At 36.9% G+C, this 22,929-nt stretch overlaps 2 protein-coding genes across 2 annotated transcripts in view; one reads left to right on the forward strand and one right to left on the reverse strand.

Moving 5' to 3' along the window:
• Window positions 1-8,278, forward strand: part of LOC117317773 (MPN domain-containing protein-like) — a 31,897-nt gene extending 23,619 nt beyond the window's left edge. The window contains exons 12-15 of the mRNA XM_033872704.1: window positions 729-799; window positions 1,383-1,472; window positions 4,479-4,571; window positions 7,317-8,278. Coding sequence (XP_033728595.1) covers window positions 729-799; window positions 1,383-1,472; window positions 4,479-4,571; window positions 7,317-7,403 — 341 coding nt within the window. The 3' untranslated portion in view covers window positions 7,404-8,278. The remainder of the gene's footprint in view (window positions 1-728; window positions 800-1,382; window positions 1,473-4,478; window positions 4,572-7,316) is intronic.
• A 6,230-nt stretch (window positions 8,279-14,508) lies between these two features.
• Window positions 14,509-21,570, reverse strand: LOC117317774 (FK506-binding protein 2-like). Its single transcript, XM_033872705.1, has 4 exons — window positions 21,041-21,570; window positions 17,870-18,021; window positions 16,182-16,312; window positions 14,509-15,456 (listed from the first exon to the last, which is right to left on the reverse strand). The coding sequence occupies exons 1-4, from the start codon at window positions 21,256-21,258 to the stop codon at window positions 15,289-15,291; spliced, it is 669 nt and encodes a 222-aa protein (XP_033728596.1). The 5' UTR covers window positions 21,259-21,570; the 3' UTR covers window positions 14,509-15,288.
• Between the last annotated feature and the right edge of the window lie 1,359 nt (window positions 21,571-22,929).

Genomic DNA, 22,929 nt, shown 5'->3' on the forward strand with positions numbered 1-22,929 from the left:
TATGTCTGTTATCTGGACAGTATGTGAGTTATCTGGACAGTATATGAGTTATCTGGACAGTAAGTGTGTTATCTGTACAGTATGTGTGTTATCTGTACAGTAAGTGTGTTATCTGGACAGTATGTGAGTTATCTAGACAGTATGTGTGTTATCTAGACAGTATGTGTGTTATCTGGACAGCTTGTGTGTTATCTGGACAGTATGTGTGTTATCTGGACAGTTTGTGAGTTATCTGGACAGTATGTGAGTTATCTGGACAGTATGTGAGTTATCTGGACAGTATGTGAGTTATCTGGACAGTGTGTGTGTTATCTAGACAGTATGTGTGTTATCTGGACAGTATGTGTGTTATCTGGACGGTATGTGTTATCTGGACAGTATGTGAGTTATCTGGACAGTATGTGTGTTATCTGGACAGTATGTGAGTTATCTGGACAGTATGTGTATTATCTAGACAGTATGTGTGTTATCTGGACAGTATGTGAGTTATCTAGACAGTATGTGTGTTATCTGGACAGTATGTGAGTTATCTGGACAGTATGTGTATTATCTAGACAGTATGTGTGTTATCTGGACAGTATGTGAGTTATCTGGACAGTATGTGAGGTATCTGGACAGTATGTGAGTTATCTGGACAGTATGTGAGTTATCTAGACAGTATCTGCATTATCTGAACAGTACTTATGTCTGTATTGAGCGTTCTTTTATTATCTTTTTCTTTTTTGCAGCTCCTTATAATCGACAGACAACCAAGAAAACATCATCCCTTCAGATCTTCATGGTCATGCCACCATTAGAGGTGAGAGGTCATTATAGGTCAGAGTTGTCTGCCTGGCAAAAACAGGGTCAGATCATAGGTCACAGGTCTAGTTGGATAGGTCATAGGTCACCTGATCTTAAAAGACTGGTTCAGGATTTGGCAGTACCTTACTTATCCAACTTAAAATTATTGATTAGGTTTTAGCAGACTATTAAACTGGTGTAAATACTGACTAAATAACGGGAAACCAGTCAGGTGTAAGTTAAAATGGACATCACGGTTCCTGTCACAAGGCGGACAGCACACCAGTGTCTGAATCTATCGTGTCATTACAGCAGGTTGTACACCTATTGGGTTTTGGTGGTCATTGATTAAGGATGAAGGTCAAAGGTCACACTTTACCACTTTTGAGATAGAAAGTTTATGTACAAAAAATTTCAGGAAACCTTCAACAGATTGAGTTCATATTCACACTGGAGTATGTATCATAATATCAAATTCTACGTAGTCATCAATCAAGGTCAAAGGTCACACTGACCAATTTGAAAATGTAATCACAGGTGATTATTATGACATATACAGATAAAGAGGTGAGGATTTATAAGCTGCCCTTACTTTACAGAGCCAGCCTTCAGATTACGGTATCCCAATGAAAGTGAAGTACTCCCTCCGTCAGAATCAGTCCGTCACTGAAGACCTGCTCACCGAAATGGTAAGTGTTCTGTAGGTAGTCATGGTAACAGGGTAGTCATGGTAACAGTGTATTCACGGTAACAGTGTAGTCATGGTAACAGTGTAGTCATGGTGATGGTAACAGGGAAGTCATGGTGACAGTGTAGTCATGGTAACAGGGAAGTCATGGTGACAATGTAGTCATGGTAACAGGGTAGTCATGGTAACAGTGTAGTCATGGTAACAGTGTAGTCATGGTAACAGGATAGTCATAGTGATGGTAACAGGGTAGTCATGGTGACAGTGTAGTCATGGTAACAGGATAGTCATGGTAACAGGGTAGTCATGGTGATGGTAACAGGGTAGTCATGGTGACAGTGTAGTCATGGTAACAATGTAGTCATGGTAACAGGATAGTCATAGTAACAGTGTATTCATGGTAACAATGTAGTCATGGTAACAGTGTATTCATGGTAACAGGGTAGTGATGGTAACAGTGTATTCATGGTAACATGGCAGTCATGGTAACATGGCAGTCATGGTAACATGGCAGTCATGGTAACAGGATAGTCATGGTATCAGTGTAGTCTTGGTAACAGTGTAGTCATGGTAACAGTGTAGTCATGGTAACAATGTAGTCATGGTAACAGTGTAGTCATGGTAACAGTGTATTCATGGTAACAGTGTATTCATGGTAACATGGCAGTCATGGTAACATGGCAGTCATGGTAACAGGATAGTCATGGTAACAGTGTAGTCTTGGTAACAGTGTAGTCATGGTAACAGTGTAGTCTTGGTAACAATGTAGTCATGGTAACAGTGTATTCACGGTAACAGTGTAGTCATGGTGACAGGGTAGTCATGGTAACAGTACATGATAACAGTACATGGTAACAGTACATGGTAACAATGTAGTCATGGTAACAGTGTAGTCATGGTAACAGTGTAGTCATGGTAACAGTGTGATCATGGTAACAGTGTAGTCATGGTCATAGTGTATGCATGGTAACAGTGTAGTCATGGTCATAGTGTATGCATGGTAACAGTGTAATCATGGTAACAGTGTAGTCATGGTAACAGTGTAGTCATGGTAACAGTGTAGTCATGGTAACAGTGTAATCATGGTAACAGTGTAGTCACGGTAACAGTGTATTCATGGTAACAGTGTAGTCATGGTAACAGTGTAGTCATGGTAACAGTGTAGTCATGGTAACAGTGTAATCATGGTAACAGTGTAGTCATGGTAACAGTGTAATCATGGTAACACTATAGTCATGGTAACAGTGTAGTCATGGTAACAGTGTAGTCATGGTAACAGTGTAGTCATGGTAACAGTGTAGTCATGGTAACAGTACATGGTAACAATGTAGTCATGGTAACAGTGTAGTCATGGTAACAGTGTAATCATGGTAACAGTGTAGTCATGGTAACACTATAGTCATGGTAACAGTGTAGTCATGGTAACAGTGTAGTCATGGTAACACTATAGCCATGGTAACAGTGTAGTCATGGTAACAATGTATTCATGGTAACAGTGTAATCATGGTAACACTCTAGTCATGGTAACAGGGTAGTTATGGTAACAGTGTAGTCATGGTAACAGTGTATTCATGGTAACAATGTATTCATGGTAACAATGTAGTCATGGTAACAGTGTAGTCATGGTAACAGTGTGTTCATGGTAACAATGTAGTCATGGTAACAGTGTATTCATGGTAACAATGTATTCATGGTAACAATGTAGTCATGGTAACAGTGTAGTCATGGTAACAGTGTAGTCATGGTAACACTGTAGTCATGGTAACAATGAAGTCATGGTAACAGTGTAGTCATTGTAACAGTGTAGTCATGGTGATGGTAACAGGGTAGTCATGGTGACATTGTAGTCATGGTGACATTGTAGTCATGGTGACAGGGTAGTCATGGTAACAGGGTAGTCATGGTGACATTGTAGTCATGGTGACAGTGTAGTCATGGTAACAGTGTAATCATGGTAACAGTGTAGTCATGGTGACAGAGAAGTCATGGAAAAGTGTAGAGACATTTTAATCCACCTTTCATTGCAATATTTGATGTCGTTTGATTGTCTATTATAATACAAGGCTGGGACAGATTTGTTGGAATACAAGGCTGGGACAGATTTGTTGGTTGCTTATCTGACTGATCTGCCAATGCAGACTTACGTCTATAACAAAAAACAGTCTATTTTAAAAAAAATACTTTCTCTTCTTTTTTTACACAGTTTCACAGAAAACTTTTCCTTTTACACAGTTCTATTAGGCGAAGTCTCAGTTGACCTATTGCGATCGTCTTTTGTCCGGCGTTCGTATACGTCGTAAACAATTTATATTTTCAACTTCTTCTCAATCACTAATCAGCCCAGAAACCTGGTATTGGGTCTGTAGCATGCTGGGATGAAGGGCTACTAAGTTTGTTCAAGTGGATGACCTTGACCTTCATTCAAGGTCACAGGGGTCAAATATGCTTAAATCTTTAAACGACTTATTGATCAAACCAAGAGGCCCAGTGACCTGATATTGGGTCTGTAGCATGCTGGGATGAAAGGCTACAAAGTTTGTTCAAATGAATGACCTTGACCTTCATTCAAAGTCACAGGGGTTAAATATGCAATCTTCAAAAAATTTCTGCTTGATTACCAAAAAGCACAGAGACCTGATATTGCATTTGTAGTATTCTGGGTTGATTGACATTGACCTCCTTTCAAGGTCACGTGTCAAATATGCAAAAATCTTTTTGATAACCCAGTGTCCCATGAGAGACCTGATATTGGGTTTCTAGCATTCTGGGGTACTAAAGATTGTTCGAATTATGACTTAACTCTCATTCAATGCCAAAGGGGTCATATGCTAAAATATATCAAAACTAGGGTGACCGTTTAGGCCCATGGGTCTCTTGTTCAGCACATCACACTCCTTTTCCTGTATATCCTGGTAAGTGATACAGGCTCTTTTGACCTCTTGTTTTATGTGCTCAGTGATTAAATGATACATTACCTCACATATATTTTGTAACCTTCTACTTTCAGCGGGTCATTGCAGACTTTTATCGTGGAGCGCCCGACTTCCTCAAATTTAGACAAATATGGCAGCCATCCATCTCATACATGGACAAAATTAAGGTGAGATTTTAGTGTTTATCAGAAGGACGATATCAAGGTGAGGTTTTAGTGTTTATCAGAAGGATGATATCAAGGTGAGATTTTAGTGTTTATCAGAAGGACAATATGAAGGTGAGATTTTAGTGTTTATCAGAAGGACAATATCAAGGTGAGGTTTTAGTGTTTATCAGAAGGACAATATCAAGGTGAGATTTTAGTGTTTATCAGAAGGACAATATCAAGGTGAGGTTTTAGTGTTTATCAGAAGGACGATATCAAGGTGAGATTTTAGTGTTGATCAGAAGGACAATACCAAGGTGAGGTTTTAGTGTTTATCAGAAGGACAAAATCAAGGTGAAGTTTTAGTGTTTATCAGAAGGACAATATCAAGGTGAGATTTTAGTGTTTATCAGAAGGACAATATCAAGGTGAGGTTTTAGTGTTTATCAGAAGGACGATATCAAGGTGAGGTTTTAGTGTTTATCAGAAGGACGATATCAAGGTGAGATTTTAATGTTGATCAGAAGGACGATATCAAGGTGAGATTTTAGTGTTGATCAGAAGGACGATATCAAGGTGAGATTTTAGTGTTTATCAGAAGGACGATATCAAGGTGAGATTTTAGTGTTTATCAGAAGGACGATATCAAGGTGAGATTTTAGTGTTTATCAGAAGGACAATATGAAGGTGAGGTTTTAGTGTTTATCAGAAGGACAATATGAAGGTGAGGTTTTAGTGTTTATCAGAAGGACAATATCAAGGTGAGATTTTAGTGTTTATCAGAAGGACAATATCAAGGTGAGGTTTTAGTGTTTATCAGAAGGACAATATCAAGGTGAGATTTTAGTGTTTATCAGAAGGACGATATCAAGGTGAGATTTTAGTGTTTATCAGAAGGGAAATATAGCCACCTCACAACGTTTAATGACTTCTTAACTGATCACCTCCTTCTCACCAACTACAATGTACATGTACAAACACACTTTCTGTCAGTGGTAGGCATTCATTTATTGATCTATTTTGCCCAGGTCTTTTGCTGTGACATTTATTTTGATGCATATAATATTCTTGTGGGGGAAAAAATCCATTACATACATGTATTTCATATAGATCATGTGTACTTATGTAAAATGTCATAAACGGGCAGCATTCTATCTACTGCTGAGATAGTTCCTGCCTATTGCATATTTATATATATTGTATATCCCGTAATAAGTCTGTGGGGCAAACTCTTAAACTTTCCCAATATAGCTAAGTTAGTTAGAGTGTTGGCATTCGTAACCTTAAGTGACAATCCCAGGTGTGCGGTTTGATGCTCCCTACCTGTGTCGGTTTGTATTTCTCAGGAAGCTAAGAAACACTAGTCTGTGCTGTTGTGGTTGTGTCGTTGGGCAAAACACAACTAATTGCTCTAGAGGGAATGCAGTGAGGTAGCCACCAGCTGCTACATTGTTCAGTGAGGTAGCCACCAACTACTACATTGTTCAGTGATGTAGCCACCAGCTGCTACATTGTTCAGTGATGTAGCCACCAGATACTACATTGTTCAGTGAGGTAGCCACCAACTTCTACATTGTTCGGTGAGGTAGCCACCAACTACTACATTGTTCAGCGAGTTAGCCACCAACTACTACATTGTTCAGTGAGGTAGCCACCAACTACTACATTGTTCAGTGATGTAGCCACCAGCTGCTACATTGTTCAGTAAGGTAGCCACCAGCTGCTACATTGTTCAGTGATGTAGCCACCAGATACTACATTGTTCAATGAGGTAGCCACCAACTACTACATTGTTCATTGAGGTAGCCACCATCTGCTACTTTCTTCAGTGATGTAGCCACCAGCTACTACATTGTTTAGTGAGGTAGCCACCAGCTGCTACATTGTTCAGTGAGGTAGCCACCAACTACTACATTGTTCAGTGAGGTAGCCACCAACTACTACATTGTTCAGTGAGGTAGCCACCAGCTTCTACATTGTTCAGTGATGTAGCCACCAACTACTACATTGTTCAGTGAGGTAGCCACCTGCTGCTACATTGTTCAGTGAGGTAGCCACCAACTACTACATTGTTCAGTGAGGTAGCCACCAACTACTACATTGTTCAGTGATGTAGCCACCAACTACTACATTGTTCAGTGAGGTAGCCACCAACTGCTACATTGTTCAGTGAGGTAGCCACCAGATACTACATTGTTCAGTGATGTAGCCACCAGATACTACATTGTTCAGTGAAGTAGCCACCAGCTTCTACAAGGAGACCCCTCCTCAAAATGACACTAGTTATTAATGGGGTGATGAAGCTAACAAATAATGAGACAATAAATAGCAATGCTGGGCTATTTACCCAGTGTTGACTCTGCCAAAAAATATCATGAGCAGCAGTTATTAAATTGAGGAAATATAGTAAGCAATATGTTTAAGAATTAGTGTGGCAGCAGTTGTATATGGAATTCCTTAAGATCTCAAGACTTGCACAAACTAGAAATAAAGAACAATTTCTAAATGATTCAATATCCACCATGCACATCAAATAAACTATGCTATAAATACATGGTACTTATAGTTTTCTTTTGATTTTAATGATTTCAAAATAAATACTGTTGACTTACCATTAAACCTCTTCTGTGTTAATGATTACAAGATGTATAGCTGTTTCAAATGATTTTTAAAATCTGCATAAAAATCTTATCTTTTTGTGAGTTTTGTCTTCAAACACGGACTTTGTCATTTACCTGACGTAATTGTCCTTTTTTTTCCTTGCAGTGTTCCTTGGCGCGCAGACTTCCAGAAGATCAGATGGAGAGCGGAACATTCCTCGATTTTGTTCAACATATTCTTACACCAAAGTGACAAGACCAAACAGCATATTCCCAAACAAAGTGATGTTTGAATTTTTACATATTCCCTCCCCAAACAAAGTGATGTTTCAGTTTTTACATATTTCCTCCCCAAACAAATTGATGGTTGAATTTTTACATATTCCCTCCCCAAACAAAGTGATGTTTCAGTTTTTACATATTCCCTCCCCAAACAAAGTGATGTTTCAGTTTTTACATATTCCCTCCCCAAACAAATTGATGGTTGAATTTTTCCCTGTGTCACTGTGTCAATATGATCAGTCAATTTAAAACCACACCATCCAACATCTGAGAAATCAGTGTTGGTCCCATCAAACGATGTCAAAACTATTGTCAAAACTATTTTCATTATAGACAATGTCACCATGATAATTGACCATATGGCTCCGAAGATGATATTGCTTAAAATCTCCAAAATTAAATATAGAAAGTTCTCCAGTAAATTGTAAGAGACTTTTTCAACAAAAACCTTGACAATCCACATAGTATCTTACAAGAAATATTGCTTCCCGTCCAGTTCTGTTGTGGAAGTTGTGAAATTCTATTTTTTGTGATGTCGTATGCTGAATTCTGTTTTTGATGTCATACACTGAATTCTGTTTGTGATATCAAAAATTGAATTTGGTTTGTGATGTGATATGCTGAATTCTGTTTATGATGTCATACATTGACTTTGGTTTGTGATGTGATATGCTGAATTCTGTTTATGATGTCATACATTGAATTTGGTTTGTGATGTGATATGCTGAATTCTGTTTGTGATGTCATACTCCGCCATTGCTTCATAGATAAGTTCGAGTTTAAAGGTAAAAATTTTGCAAGTTAATGTTTAATTTTGATATTTATGAGATAGTGTTGGTTTTATAATCCCATGAAAGTATTTCTCTTTTAAACTCCCAACAACTTTGTTCTCAAAACTACAGTAAAAAAAATTTACCACCAACAGGCCTGATACAAAGTTCCTCTTTTTGGCTAATACGTATTTGATTTCAAATCCTAAAGCAGATTTTGGATATGGGAAATAATTTTTTTTTTTTCTCTCATGTTCCATGGACGTTTTAGTTTGTGATTTTATATTGTGTAACGTCCTATCAGTTTACTTTGTATGTCTTAATGACAGTATAATATGGACCGTAGTTTGATACTCTATGTATATCTTATTTTCATGCTGGTCTTGAAATTTTACAATTTATTCTTTGAAAATAAAAACTCCTCCAGGGGAACTTTTGTCTTTCCTGTATGGGTCTGTCATAGTCTCCCTCAATGTGTTATAAGGGGAACTTTTGTCTTTCCTGTATGGGTCTGTCGTAGTCTCACTCAATGTGTTATAAGGGGAACTTTTGTCTTTCCTGTATGGGTCTGTCGCAGTCTCCCTCAATGTGTTATAAGGGGAACTTTTGTCTTTCCTGTATCGGTCTGTCGTAGTCTCCCTCAATGTGTTATAAGGGGAACTTTTGTCTTTCCTGTATGGGTCTGTCGTAGTCTCCCTCAATGTGTTATAAGGGGAACTTTTGTCTTTCCTGTATGGGTCTGTCGCAGTCTCCCTCAATGTGTTATAAGGGGAACTTTTGTCTTTCCTGTATTGGTCTGTCGTAGTCTCCCTCAATGTGTTATAAGGGGAATTTTTGTCTTTCCTGTATGGGTCTGTCGTAGTCTCCCTCAATGTGTTATAAGGGGAACTTTTGTCTTTCCTGTATGGGTCTGTCGCAGTCTCACTCAATGTGTTATAAGGGGAACTTTTGTCTTTCCTGTATTGGTCTGTCGTAGTCTCCCTCAATGTGTTATAAGGGGAACTTTTGTCTTTCCTGTATTGGTCTGTCGTAGTCTCCCTCAATGTGTTATAAGGGGAACTTTTGTCTTTCCTGTATCGGTCTGTCGTAGTCTCCCTCAATTTGTTTTAAAGGGAATTTTTGTCTTTCCTGTATTGGTCTGTCATAGTCTCCCTCAATGTGTTATAAGGGGAACTTTTGTCTTTCCTGTATTGGTCTGTCGCAGTCTCCCTCAATGTGTTATAAGGGGAACTTTTGTCTTTCCTGTATGGGTCTGTCGTAGTCTTCCTCAATGTGTTATAAGGGGAACTTTTGTCTTTCCTGTATGGGTCTGTCGTTGTCTCCCTCAATGTGTTATAAGGGGAACTTTTGTCTTTCCTGTATTGGTCTGTCGTAGTCTCCCTCAATGTGTTATAAGGGGAACTTTTGTCTTTCCTTTATTGGTCTGTCACAGTCTCCTTCAATGTGTTATAAGGGGAACTTTTGTCTTTCCTGTATGGGTCTGTCACAGTCTCCTTCAATGTGTTATAAGGGGAACTTTTGTCTTTCCTGTATGGGTCTGTCACAGTCTCCTTCAATGTGTTATAAGGGGAACTTTTGTCTTTCCTGTATGGGTCTGTCACAGTCTCCCTCAATGTGTTATAAGGGGAACTTTTGTCTTTCCTGTATGGGTCTGTCGTAGTCTCCCTCAATGTGTTATAAGGGGAACTTTTGTCTTTCCTGTATGGGTCTGTCGTAGTCTCCCTCAATGTGTTATAAGGGGAACTTTTGTCTTTCCTGTATGGGTCTGTCGTAGTCTCCCTCAATGTGTTATAAGGGGAACTTTTGTCTTTCCTGTATGGGTCTGTCACAGTTTCCCTCAATGTGTTATAAGGGGAACTTTTGTCTTTCCTGTATGGGTCTGTCGCAGTCTCCCTCAATGTGTTATAAGGGGAACTTTTGTCTTTCCTGTATGGGTCTGTCGTAGTCTCACTCAATGTGTTATAAGGTCGCTTCTTCCTTTTGATTTATTCGTGATGTAATAAAAAATTTATAACCAAATGTAACCCTGTCAAATACTAGCCGCAATATACCGCTCAGCTAGAGAGATCTTCTCTTTAGCTCAATCGGTTGAGCTTAAGACTAGTAAGCCAGAGGTCCCGGGTTCGATCCTTAGCGGAGGCAGTGATTTAAATTTAATTAATCATGCGCTCTGTTACACAAATACAATCAAATCTGTCGTAAGTGACCTTCCAAGGGAGGTAATATAAGTCACATATGACAGGTGGTCTCTTAATCCAGGTTCAGGTAACTAGTATATAAATAACGTTGGGAAGGGAAAATATGGTCACATATGACTAATAGAATCTATCACGGGTCTGTTCCGTGGACAGGGATATCTCAATCCGAGTGTAAGAGTTCGGCCATTCAGCACGAGGCTTGCCGAGTGTTGGCCAGCCAAACTCTTACACGAGGGTTGAGATATCCATGTTCACGAAATAGACCCGTGATTGATATTTTTCTCACATACTTGCAACCAAACGTAATTTTTTATGAAAGTTTTTCATTGCGCCATCTTCAATGCTCCTTGAAATGTGCGTCAAAATTGATGACGTCATCATTTACGACTTGGTTACTCAACGTATTAAAATGATGACGTTACGTTATTGTTACAGCGTCATATAGCGCGTGCCAGCTGTCTTTACACACCCTGTGTAAGATGGATTTATCTTTTCCCTAGCAACCGCCGGATATCCCTGTGAAGTATGGGAGAAAGGTGGTCTCTTAATCCAGGTTCAGGTAACTAGTATATAAATAACATTGGGAAGGGACAATACAGTCTAAATGAGAGGGAGTGGGTTAATCTAGGTCACTGAGGCAGGTTTGGTTGTACCTATTCACCGATACAGGTGTAGATAATGGCAGCTCGTCTAATTGTTGTGAGACACGAGTCATTATTGAATTGGATTTTCTATAAATACTTTCTTTGGTGTAACTGTATTTGAAGTATTGTCGGTGTGTTTGGTTATCCACCCTTGAGATAATCACTGGTACAGATTTGTCCCCGGTACCCGAATTTTATACCGAGCTTGTAGACAGTGGTGGATGATGGGTTGTTTACTATTTTGACGGGTACTCCGGTATACATTTTTTACCCTGGGGTTCATGTTCTACTCAACCCATGTGCGGGTACTGGGGTACTCGTAACAGCCCTCCATTAAATGTTAAAATCAACATTAATGGTCAAACAAGACATTACTTTGGTCAAAATTCTACGTCACTACACTACTTGTCACAAAAATGGCATCTAAGGTTCAGAAATTCAGTAATATTTCGTTATCCGGAACTCTGATTACTCAAAAATTCTGTTCAACCCCAATTAAACATTCAGTAAAAAAAATCTATGAAGGACATACTTGGTTAACAAATTAAACATTCAGTTCTGATGTAAAAAAATCTATGTAGAACATACTTGGTTGTTTTTTCATGGCTTCGAGATAACAAGGTCTTATATCTATATAATGGCAACAAATGAAAACAAATAATGATAACGACATCGTAATAACGACAGATTATAACGACAGATTATAATGACATCATGATAACAACATCGTCATAACGACAGATTATAACGACAGAGTATAATGACATCATAATAACAACATCGTAATAACGACAGATTATAATGACATCATAATAACAACATCGTAATAACGACAGATTATAATGACATCATAATAACAACATAGTCATAACGACAGATTATAATGACATCATAATAACAACATAGTCATAACGACAGATTATAACAACAGATTATAATGACATCATAATAACAACATAGTCATAACGACAGATTATAACAACAAATTATAATGACATCATAATAACAACATCGTCATAACGACAGATTATAACGACAGATTATAATGACATCATAATAACAACATCGTCATAACGACAGATTATAATGACATCATAATAACAATATCGTCATAACGACAGATTATAATGACATCATAATAACAATATTGTCATAACGACGGATTATAACGACAGATTATAATGACATCATAATAACAACATCGTCATAACGACAGATTATAACAACATAGTCATAACGACGGATTATAACCATTGTAATAACAACGGATTATAACATCAAAGTTATGTATCAAATAAAGATTCAGAATACAATAAAACAAAAAATTGTGACGTAATTTTAATTAGATAAGTCAGAATCTGAAACATTTGAAGGATGGAAATAACGTAAACTATCGAACATTTATATTTGTATGAATGTACAACAGCCTTTTCTTATTTTAAGTCAATCTTTAGACAGAGATTTTTCAACTCTCATAGAGGAGTCGCGGTGGTCAAGTGGTTAAGGTGTACCGACACTTTATCACTAGCCCTACACCTCTGGGTCACGAGTTCGAAACCCACGTTGGGCAGTTGCCTGCAGGAACTGACTGTAGTTCAGTAGTTTTTCTCCGGGTACTCCGGCTTTCCTCCACCTCCAAAACCAGTCATGTCCTTAAATGACCCTGGCTGTTAATAGGACATTAAACAAAATAAACCAAACCAAATGTAAACAATGGTTTTCTGGATTATGACTGTACAGATTTTTATTCCACCATGTTCATTATCTGACCACTGTTAATAATCCCCTACCATACAAACTAAAGGGACTAAAGGTTTCCTCCCTCGTCCTTCGTCCGTCTGTCGTCCGTCCACTCAGTTTTCCGTACTTTTCTCAGCCATGCTTCAAATAATATGTATGTTGGTGAAGTTTGTACATGCATGTATTTAACTTCTGTATGAGAAGCTACAGATCAAGTTTCAGGGTTTTTGGGTCAGTGTCAAGGTTACTGTTTTCAGTGGGGGTCCAGTAGGGGACATGTCTCAGAATGCTTGTTTTACACAGTCCGTAAGGTTTCCCCTTTAACTATTGTTTGTTGAACTGAACATGTAATGGATATTTGAATCTATCAAAAAAAAACAAAAAAAACCAGTAAAATATCTTCATGCCAGGTGAGAGAGCATTGAATATGAGTTTTAATGGGATAATTAGAAAATAACAAAAAAAAAAAAAAAAAAGGAAAAAACAGCTAAAATAACAATGTAGGTTCAACACATGGACTCTGGGCTGGTGTGTCCAAGTTTGGGGGTGGAATGGGGGGATGTGTAGAGTTAATACATGGAATTTGGGCTGGTGTGTCAACGTTTGGGGGTGGAATGGGGGGAGGTGTAGACTTAACCTTGGACTCTGGGCTGGTGTGTCACGTTTGGGGGTGAAATGGGGGGGAGGTGTAGACTTAACACATCGACTCTGGGCTGGTGTGTCCATGTTTGGGGGTGGAATGGGGGTAGGTGTATATGACAAGTACATAACACATGGGCTTCACTGGGGTTGGGATGGGGGGAAGTGTAGACTTAATACATGGACTCTCGGCTGGTGTGTTAAAGTTTGGGGGTGGGATGGGGGAGGTGTATATGAAATTCTGTCACTCTTCCAACTGATGCCTTATACTCTATGCAAAGTTTTGATGTATAAATATGTATATATATATATCTATATATATATGATCTGTGTATAATGTTGTATAAATCAGTGAGTCATCGGTATACATGTACATATTTTCAGAAATAATTTGTAAATTAACCATATTTCAATATACTGTAATATTCAAGTTGCAATAATTGTCCAGACGTATAAAACTAACGCTTGTGTAGATTATTGTTTTTCTCGTTTATCTTATCTGATAATGGTCAGTTTCTTATATAAGATATATTTTGAAAATGTTGGAGTCATTTATGTCTACAATTGATCATGTATATATATCTGATTCATCATTTCTGTAGTTTATGTTAGAGTTATCGCCCTTGTTTGGTATATCCAAAGAGTGCTCGAGATTTTGACTTATTGTAAACATTCCAGAATTTTGTCTGGCTGAGGACGTAAGAATTTTGTCTGGCTGAGGACGTAAGAATTTTGTCTGGCTAAGGACGTAAGAATTTTGTCTGGCTGAGGACGTAAGAATTTTGTCTGGCTAAGGACGTAACTTCAGACTCAATACATACAGAAATGATTCAAAACTTAAGTGGAGAAAATGTCCGGAATAAATGTTGAAACATCATTAAAAATACCAATACATACATGTGCAAGAATATGTTACTCTTTCTGAATGGAATATAAGAACTATATTTTATTGCGTATTGATCAGTATGTGTAATATGTTTGAGATATTCATACGCCACCTATTGTGCTTCGATCTGTTGACAGTTTTGTATTACAGAGTTGTAAAATCTGTTCAGTAACTTGAAGAAAAACAACAATCAAGGATCTTTATGTTTGTAGTTTTAATGTATTATGTGTCGGTCAAGCATGAATATATTATCACTCGTCATTCGTACAAATTCATCTCACCTCTCGTCCCACGTCTCATCTCATGCTTTCACATTTCGTCTCATGTGTCATCACATCCTCGTATCGCGTGTTAACATTGTCATGTATTATGCAATAAATAGATGAACTTTCAAAATTTTCGTTGTTTATTTTTTTGATAGTCGTAACCATGGACACCTGGCGAAAGGCTTGAGACGGCCATTTGTTTATCGATTACTATGACACTTATGGAACACCGGTTTGAAGCCATGATTGATATAGCCTTCCCCTTTGCTTTGTAACTCCATGGTGAAAGCACTTAATGTACAAATAGTAGGAAGGACTCAGAAATCAGAATATTAAAGCAGGCGACTGTTGGTTCCTCATGTCCATTTGGAGAATCGGTCCTCCATCTTGGACTGAATGCTTATACACAGTGTCAGTCTAGGACTAAGATTTGGCGAATGTTAATAAATTATCATACATTTCACACTTTTCTGGGTTACATTTCCCTGCATAGATACACACCTATTTAAAGTCTAGAAAATCATACACACTAGTAAAAAAACTTCCTCATATCTTGCATTCATTGAAACATACCACTTTTACACATTCTTTCTGCATAACATACACATTCTTACTTTAACTTGTTACTTTCAACTCTTCCTGTTAATGTTTATATCATTTCAAAAGGTAGAGTCCTGTTCAAGTTCAGTGTCTTTGGAAGAAAGTTCTGAAGGTCAGAGTTCCTCGTGCTTTGGTCCAGTGAACTCGTCGTGGGAAATTCTGCCATCTTTATCCTTGTCTTCAACAGTGAAGATGTTGTCAAGTACTCGAAGGTTCTGGACATTGGCCAGGTCCATAGGGACACCCTGCATCTGAGATTGGCGGGCGAGGTACATCGCAAGCTGTAACGAGAAAAATGTTTATTGACATGGACTCAAGATATGGAATAGTATATTATACATCATGAACAATTCTGGACTTTGGATGAGGTTGATACATTGTTTTATCAACCCAAGAAAAAATATTGACTTAGGACATAATATGAGGTCAATATATTTTTTTCATGAGAATGAAACCATACATTAGCCAAAATCAAAAGGTTATACTGATGTTTTTATATAAAAATGCTTTTTTTTTTTTTTTTTTTTTTTTAATTATTGACGGTACATAACTGTTGTACTACATATACACACTACTGTATGGGGAAATATGAATATTTAATTACATATTTGTTACACCACACTAAACATATTAAAATTGAATTCAGTACATTCATTCATTAATTATGTTATCACTTTCAAAATTTCAGATTTATTTCTTATCTTATAAGATATTGAATTTGTTGGACAATGCCAAGGGGAAGTAATTCATAATATATTTTAAGAAATATCAAGTCAACCAGCTTTTTTTGTATGACAGTTTATACGGTATGACTTGTTATTTGAATCATGTGACACTATCTTAGCCAATCAGAAAGTTTGAAAAGTATCATATGAGAGTGAAAATGTGAAATAAACACAAGAACCTATCATCTGTCGAGTTGATATTTAAATGAAATGAAACAGTTTTATTTTAATTGCCTTAATAAATGATAATTGTTTTTGCCAGATAGAGATCAATATTTTACCTCATCTCTCGTTAGGAGGTTGTCACTGTCAATGTCAATCATCTTGAAGACATTTGGTGGTTTAGGACCATCATGCACCTGGACGAGTTCGATATCGAATATTAAATCTGTGTTAGGTGGGATCAGTTCACCTACAAAGAGAAATACACATTGTACAATGTTATTAGATTATATCTGATGTTAGATAGAACTAATAATATATATATACATGTATATATAGAATAAAGTTGAAATGTCCTTGTGACGGTAAATAATAATAAAATAAAAAGCCAATATATATATATTATTATAAGTTAAAAAGTTAAAGGTGAACCTTACGGACGAAAAATATGCATTTAAAAAGAATAAAAATACGACACAGCAGCTAGCGCTTTCGTCACGTCTAGGTGACTCTTCAGATATATAATATATATATAGGGTCTAGTAAGTAATAATGATGGTATAAACCAATAGAGGTACTGGATCCTAACAAACAAATGTTGGATGCGTATTACTAGAAATAGATAATTTTCAAGTAGTAATAACGACAATTCAGACAAATAAATTGTTGAATTTTTGAGGCAATCTGCCCCTTTATCAAGACACAGGTAATATATATATACTTTAATTAATCTGAAGATCATTCTTAACTAGGTATATTATGGGGTTCTTAAAAAGCTTAAAGTGAAGCTGAACCGTGTCTGTGAGGATTGAGTACTAACAAGGGGACATAACTCACTCCAGTGCTGTACATTGTACATAAAGTACTAACAAAGGGACATAACTCATCTAGTACTATACCATATATATATATATATATATAGAGAGAGAGAGAGAGAGAGAGAGAGTTCTTACAAGGGGACATAACTCACTCCAGTGCTGTACCTTGTACATAAAATACTAACAAAGGGGCACAACTCATCTAGTACTATACCATATATATATATAGAGAGAGAGAGAGTTCTAACAAGGGGACATAACTCACTCCAGTGCTGTACCTTGTACATAAAGTACTAACAAAGGGACAAAACTCATCTAGTACTATTCCATATATATAATTTTATTATATTTCTGATAAGGGGACATAACTCACTACGGTGCTGTACCCTCTACATAAAGTACAAACAAAGGGACACAACTCATCTAGTACTATACCATATATGTATAGAGTTCTAACAAGGGAACATGACTCCTCCAGTGCACTGCAATGTACATAAAGTACTAACATCTAGTGCTGTACTGTGTACATAAAGTACTAACAAGGGGACATAACTCACTCCGGTGCTGTACCCTCTACATAAAGTACAAACAAAGGGACATAACTCATCTAGTACTATACCATATATGTATAGAGTTCTAACAAGGGAACATGACTCCTCCAGTGCACTGCAATGTACATAAATTACTTACATGGGGACATAATTAATCTAGTGCTGTACCGTGTACATAAAGTACTAACAAGGGGACATAACTTTCCCCAGTGCTATACCCTGTAGATAAATGCTAACAAAGGGACTTAACTCACTTCTATCTTGTTACCTTGAGGGTACCAACAAGGAACTTGGCTCAATTTTCCCTAGAGAGTACTACCAAAAGGACTTAAATCACTTCAGTAATTATTCTTGCTGACATACTATGCAAGGGGACATAATTCTATCCATTGGGTTTTCCCAGTAGATGTCAAATGCAAACAAAGGGACATAACTCACCTGAACCCTGTTCTCCGTAGGCCAGAGAGGCCGGGACCGTAAGTTTACGTTTCTCTCCAGTACACATGTCCAGGAGACCTCTCTCCCACCCCTGGATCACCTGGCCAATTCCGAGCTGGAACTGGAAAGGGTTCGCTCCTGGTCGGTCGATACTGTAGTGAAAAAAAAATGGTTTTACAATTCTATCCGAAATGGACGTCTTCAGAGTACATATTCATATTCACAGGGACCTGAGGATTTGTTATTGTTTATGTTGCGTTGTTCTAGTATACATAGCAAAATAGACGTTACATTTTTATTTATTTATTTATTTTTTTTTTTTATTCATTTATTTTTATTTTTTTTTTTTTTTTTTTTTTTTTGTGGGTGCTACTTTTGGTAAAATTATACATTTCAAGGGGTTTCACTTTTACCGAATTTATCTACCTTAAACACGACTTGAAATGTGCTATATAGCCCTTCATACATACATGAATTGCAGCAAACACACTAGTGTAAGGAACATATTAGGCGTGTGGTTTAATTCCTACTGGGATGGTTTTGTATTTCTCAGGAAGCAGAAGAGACCTGTTTTTCTCCCACAGTCTGACAAAGCACTTGGCCTCCATCTAAGTGAGGTTAATTTGAATTTCAAATTTGTCTAAACTAAGCTAATTATGGGATGATCATCTGTGTTCATAAAGCTGTATTTTAATGATTTCATTAACAGAGATACATTCATGGTAATGATTGGGCGATCATCTGTGATGTTTAACGTAAAAGCCCTGTTAGCTTGACGTCATATGACAATACTAAACTGTCTTCCGTTTTTTAACACTTTTGTATTTGATAAACACATACAATGACCAATAACATTGAAGTTAAATTCCTTAACAACACACAAAATCATTAAAATCACCTGCCAGTATTAAATGTATATATTGAAAAATATTGTTACTCGAGTCTAAACTTTAAAAGTTTGAACGTAAAACCTTTGATTTCCTATGTGAAGGAAAATATCTGTCTTAAAACCTAAATATTATTTGACTTTTAATAGGTAAATTCATAGGTAATTCAGATTAATACTCCAAAATTGTAATCTGTAGATAGGTCTAAGTTACCGTAAATCTACTTTGTAAGTTTTTGAGATACCAGGTAAGCTAATAAGTTCAAAACAGGTCCAGGGATATGATTGACAGGTAATTATAATCAACGTCACTGTTGTCGGTATCAGTCAGGACGAAATTTACATTTCTTCGCCAACGTGTGTTCACAGGGACAAATACTCAACCGCTTGCCACTATTGTACACATATACGGCCTGTGGGGTTCTAAACTCTAGCCAAGTCCCTGTGTGAGAACTATATGGGACTTCTATTCGTCTAAAAATTGTCACAAATACCTGCGTTCATTACATATCTAAAAATAACGTGGTTAAATAAGACCGAAAATGAGCGGAGCGATTAAAGTTGAGCGAGCGTGAAGAAAAAAAGTGTATACGAACAAGGGTTCGTGACTACGATACTGAAATGACATGTCGAAGTGAACTGTATCTTCTCTTATCAAGATACAATATGTATAAAAACTCGGTAGAACGAGGGTTTATACCAGGAAAGGCGAGGTAACGTTAATTTAACGATGTATATATATTTTTTACATCCTATATTTTAAAATGCATTCTCAAAATATGTTCGCATGAAAACTTGACAACCTGGATCTTTGAATCACTCAGATTTATTGAATACACTTTAACCTTTAACTTCTTGTTTTTTTTTGTTTTTTTTTATATAAATTCTCTTTGAAGACGTGCCGGAGGAAATGACATTTGTCTCCTATACATACATGTATGTTTTCTGTGAGTAATCTGTAAAGAGCACACTAACACATGCCCACAGTGTATATATATGTCCACTTTCTCTGTGTTATAAACATAAAAATCTATAGACAATATAATATGTACATCAGTTTTCATGTTCTCTACCAGTCATACATATAAAAACGTCTCCAAGAAAACAGTCTGCACTCCGTGGCCCGGAGGGTATCTCGCCGCAAGTGGCGCCCTCTGGCGACACACGATGAATGATTTGTATATGAATTGTATGGAACGGCGAACTTAATCTATAAACGTCTAACTAAAGAAAATGTATTAGTAAAAAGGTAGTTATCAAATAAACAGTAAATTCTTCTAATGCGCAAACGCCTGCTAATTCGAAAAAATATCTTCCGTTACTGTTGAAAAAACCTGACGTTTCGCATGCCATTTCACATGTATTTTATGATCGCCATTCTTCGGATAAGCATTTCACTGTCACTCAACTCCATTTAAACAATGTTGATCAATGCAGGAATTTATCATAACAAAAACAAAACAAAAACGAACACAAAAATAACAAACAAACAAAAAATAAAACAATAAGAAAACTGCTGTAATGCATAGGGGATAAACGCGGCCATCTTTACTACTTCGGAAAATACGTAAAAAAAAACTAGAAAAAGAGGAACGGAAATAAACCCGTTCTAGATCTTATACCGTATTTTCAGATCAAAGTTCGTGTATGTTATCTAGGCATACCCATCACAAGGGGGGATAAAGTAACGGCATTATCATACGTAATTGGTCCTGGTGGCGACGAATAAAGTAAAATGTATCAAAAGTTGTGTTTTTAATTCTAGAAGTATTTACCTTTTTCAAGTTCAAATTATATTATTTAAAGTGTTATGGGGTGTTTTGATACGCACTTCCGGTTACGTGGGTAACCGGACGTAGCAGAAATTTAAGTTATGTGTGCTGATAACGAATTGCTTCTGTAAATACAATAGCAATTGGTTTTGAATCTAATGCGCCATTAACATACATATGTGTTGCTATGTTTTTTGCTTTAGGCACAAAATCTAAGAAATTATTATGCTCTGAACAATAGATAACAATGCTATATACATGTATGTTAATTGTTGATGCACGTAACTTCACATGGAAATTGTTTTAGTTGTTATAAAAAAACCCAATAAGTTTACGTGTTTCTTTAAAATTTCTTCAATTTTCTTTGTTGGCTTTCCTTAAAATCAACCATCTTAAACAAATTTATTGTTTTATATTTTTATACATGAAATATACAAGTAATAATCGCGATAAAAACAGTGTATATAAATGTGAAACGTTTTGTTTGATGTGAAATGCGGACATTTGACCTACCTGGAATCGAACCTGGTACCGTTCGGAAAGAATCCCTCGTAATGGAGAACCAAAACGTCATGCTTGGTAGCTTTTCTCGTGCACTTTTCCGAACTTTGCATCACGAGCACGTGCACATCTGGAACGTCACCTTTCAGGTTCATGTCATTAGCTGTAACCATAGCAACGACGGCCAAAGTTCCAACTACACCAAGTAACATTTTCGCACACAATTCCATGATATTTATTGGAATATTTTTACTCCAAAACTACAAAGGTTATAATTCTGGTAGTTGTAATATCCGAAGTATCGTCAGCTCGAGTCTATCTTATCTCTGCTAGGTTTCCGCTCGATCTGTTACGTTCCCAGGATAATACCTACAGTGAAGGGGAATCGGACCTATATCTGTTCTCTCTGGCCACGTGGCATGCCGACAGGTATACACGTACAGGTATACACGTCCAGTTTGGTTCTATACGGAAGTTTACGGACCGATCTGTCAAACCACTGGCACGTAATGACTTATGGGACCTCCACATCACTTCTAACGATCTCGGGTTTTGCCCTTAGGCAGAGAGATTTCTACAGAGTTATGTCCCTTTCTACAAAGCCATTGACAGGTGTGGCATTTCATACCTGGAGATTAGTGTCCTGATAAGAACTTTGTTGTGTTCTTAAAGCGATAAGACGTGTCAATAAATAATAGGATGATTTTTCACTTTTGGTTGGAGACTACTCGGAGACTTCCGGCTAGATTTCCCTCCATGAGTTGCCATTGTGATGTAACCTATATGTAACTTTAAAATGCACTATATCGTTACCAACTCCAAAATCAGTTTGAAATTATATTTTTCACTCCTTTATTCTAGTAACGAATTGCGATATAAAGATTTAACAGTAGCCTGTATCTAAATAAACTTAATAAATATTTAACAGTAGCCTGTATCTAAATAAACTTAATAAATCTTAATTAAGCCGGCTTAACATATGTCGTAATGAACATGATCAGCGATAAGCCTATTAAATAGTTAAGAACTGGAAAATGTTTAAAATTATTGACGCCTCATACTGATTCAACTTTGGCGTATTCAATTTTTGCGTTTTACGGTCGGGACCCGCCAAATCGCCAAATTAAAACTCGTTGAATCCGTTAAACGGAAAAACAAAGTAAGTGAGCAAATACGACTGACTGTTGAAAGCTGTAGTGAGGTTATATTTGGAATGACTTCTATCAAACCACATTCACTTTCATAAAACGCCTTTACAAGCCAACAAACCTCTTTTACACAAAGTATATGTCTGTATCACGGGAGAAGTCAATGGTATGATGGACAAACTAATTACTGACTAATCCGTTTGTTATTTACACATTTAATGCAATATGTTTAAATTTAAACTTAACGCTGTCGGAGATTTGGAAATAAATACCGAATTTAAATAATTTTCTCGAAACTCGGGCTCTAAAATAGCACGAGAGACGACGACAGTTGAGTTTAAAGTCACGTGTATACTTTCTCCCGAAATGTCCTCATCTTAGCTTTACAAATTTTCCGGAGGAAGATTAAGGTGGGCGGATATCGGAAATTTTTTTGTAATAGAACTGTCCGTTTTCATCAGGAAGATGCTGATTCACCGACAGCGTACATGCTCATCCTTATATATACAGTGTTTGTCACAAAATGCATGAAATTTCCATAATATTGATATATCTAATTAACACCAATAATAACACCGTCCTAAAATAGTAGCATGCGGGACGAAATGTTACATTATATTTTTAGAGGCAATTAGTTTTTATCCATCTTTGAATTTAAAAGAAAAAACAGAAACTCAGACTTTTGGAGGGTGGTACCTGTATTAACATAAATTACATGTACGTAATTTTTAGATATAAATACATAACCGACAA

This window comes from Pecten maximus, chromosome 19 (genome assembly GCF_902652985.1).
Source record: "Pecten maximus chromosome 19, xPecMax1.1, whole genome shotgun sequence".
Classification (NCBI taxonomy): domain Eukaryota; kingdom Metazoa; phylum Mollusca; class Bivalvia; order Pectinida; family Pectinidae; genus Pecten; species Pecten maximus.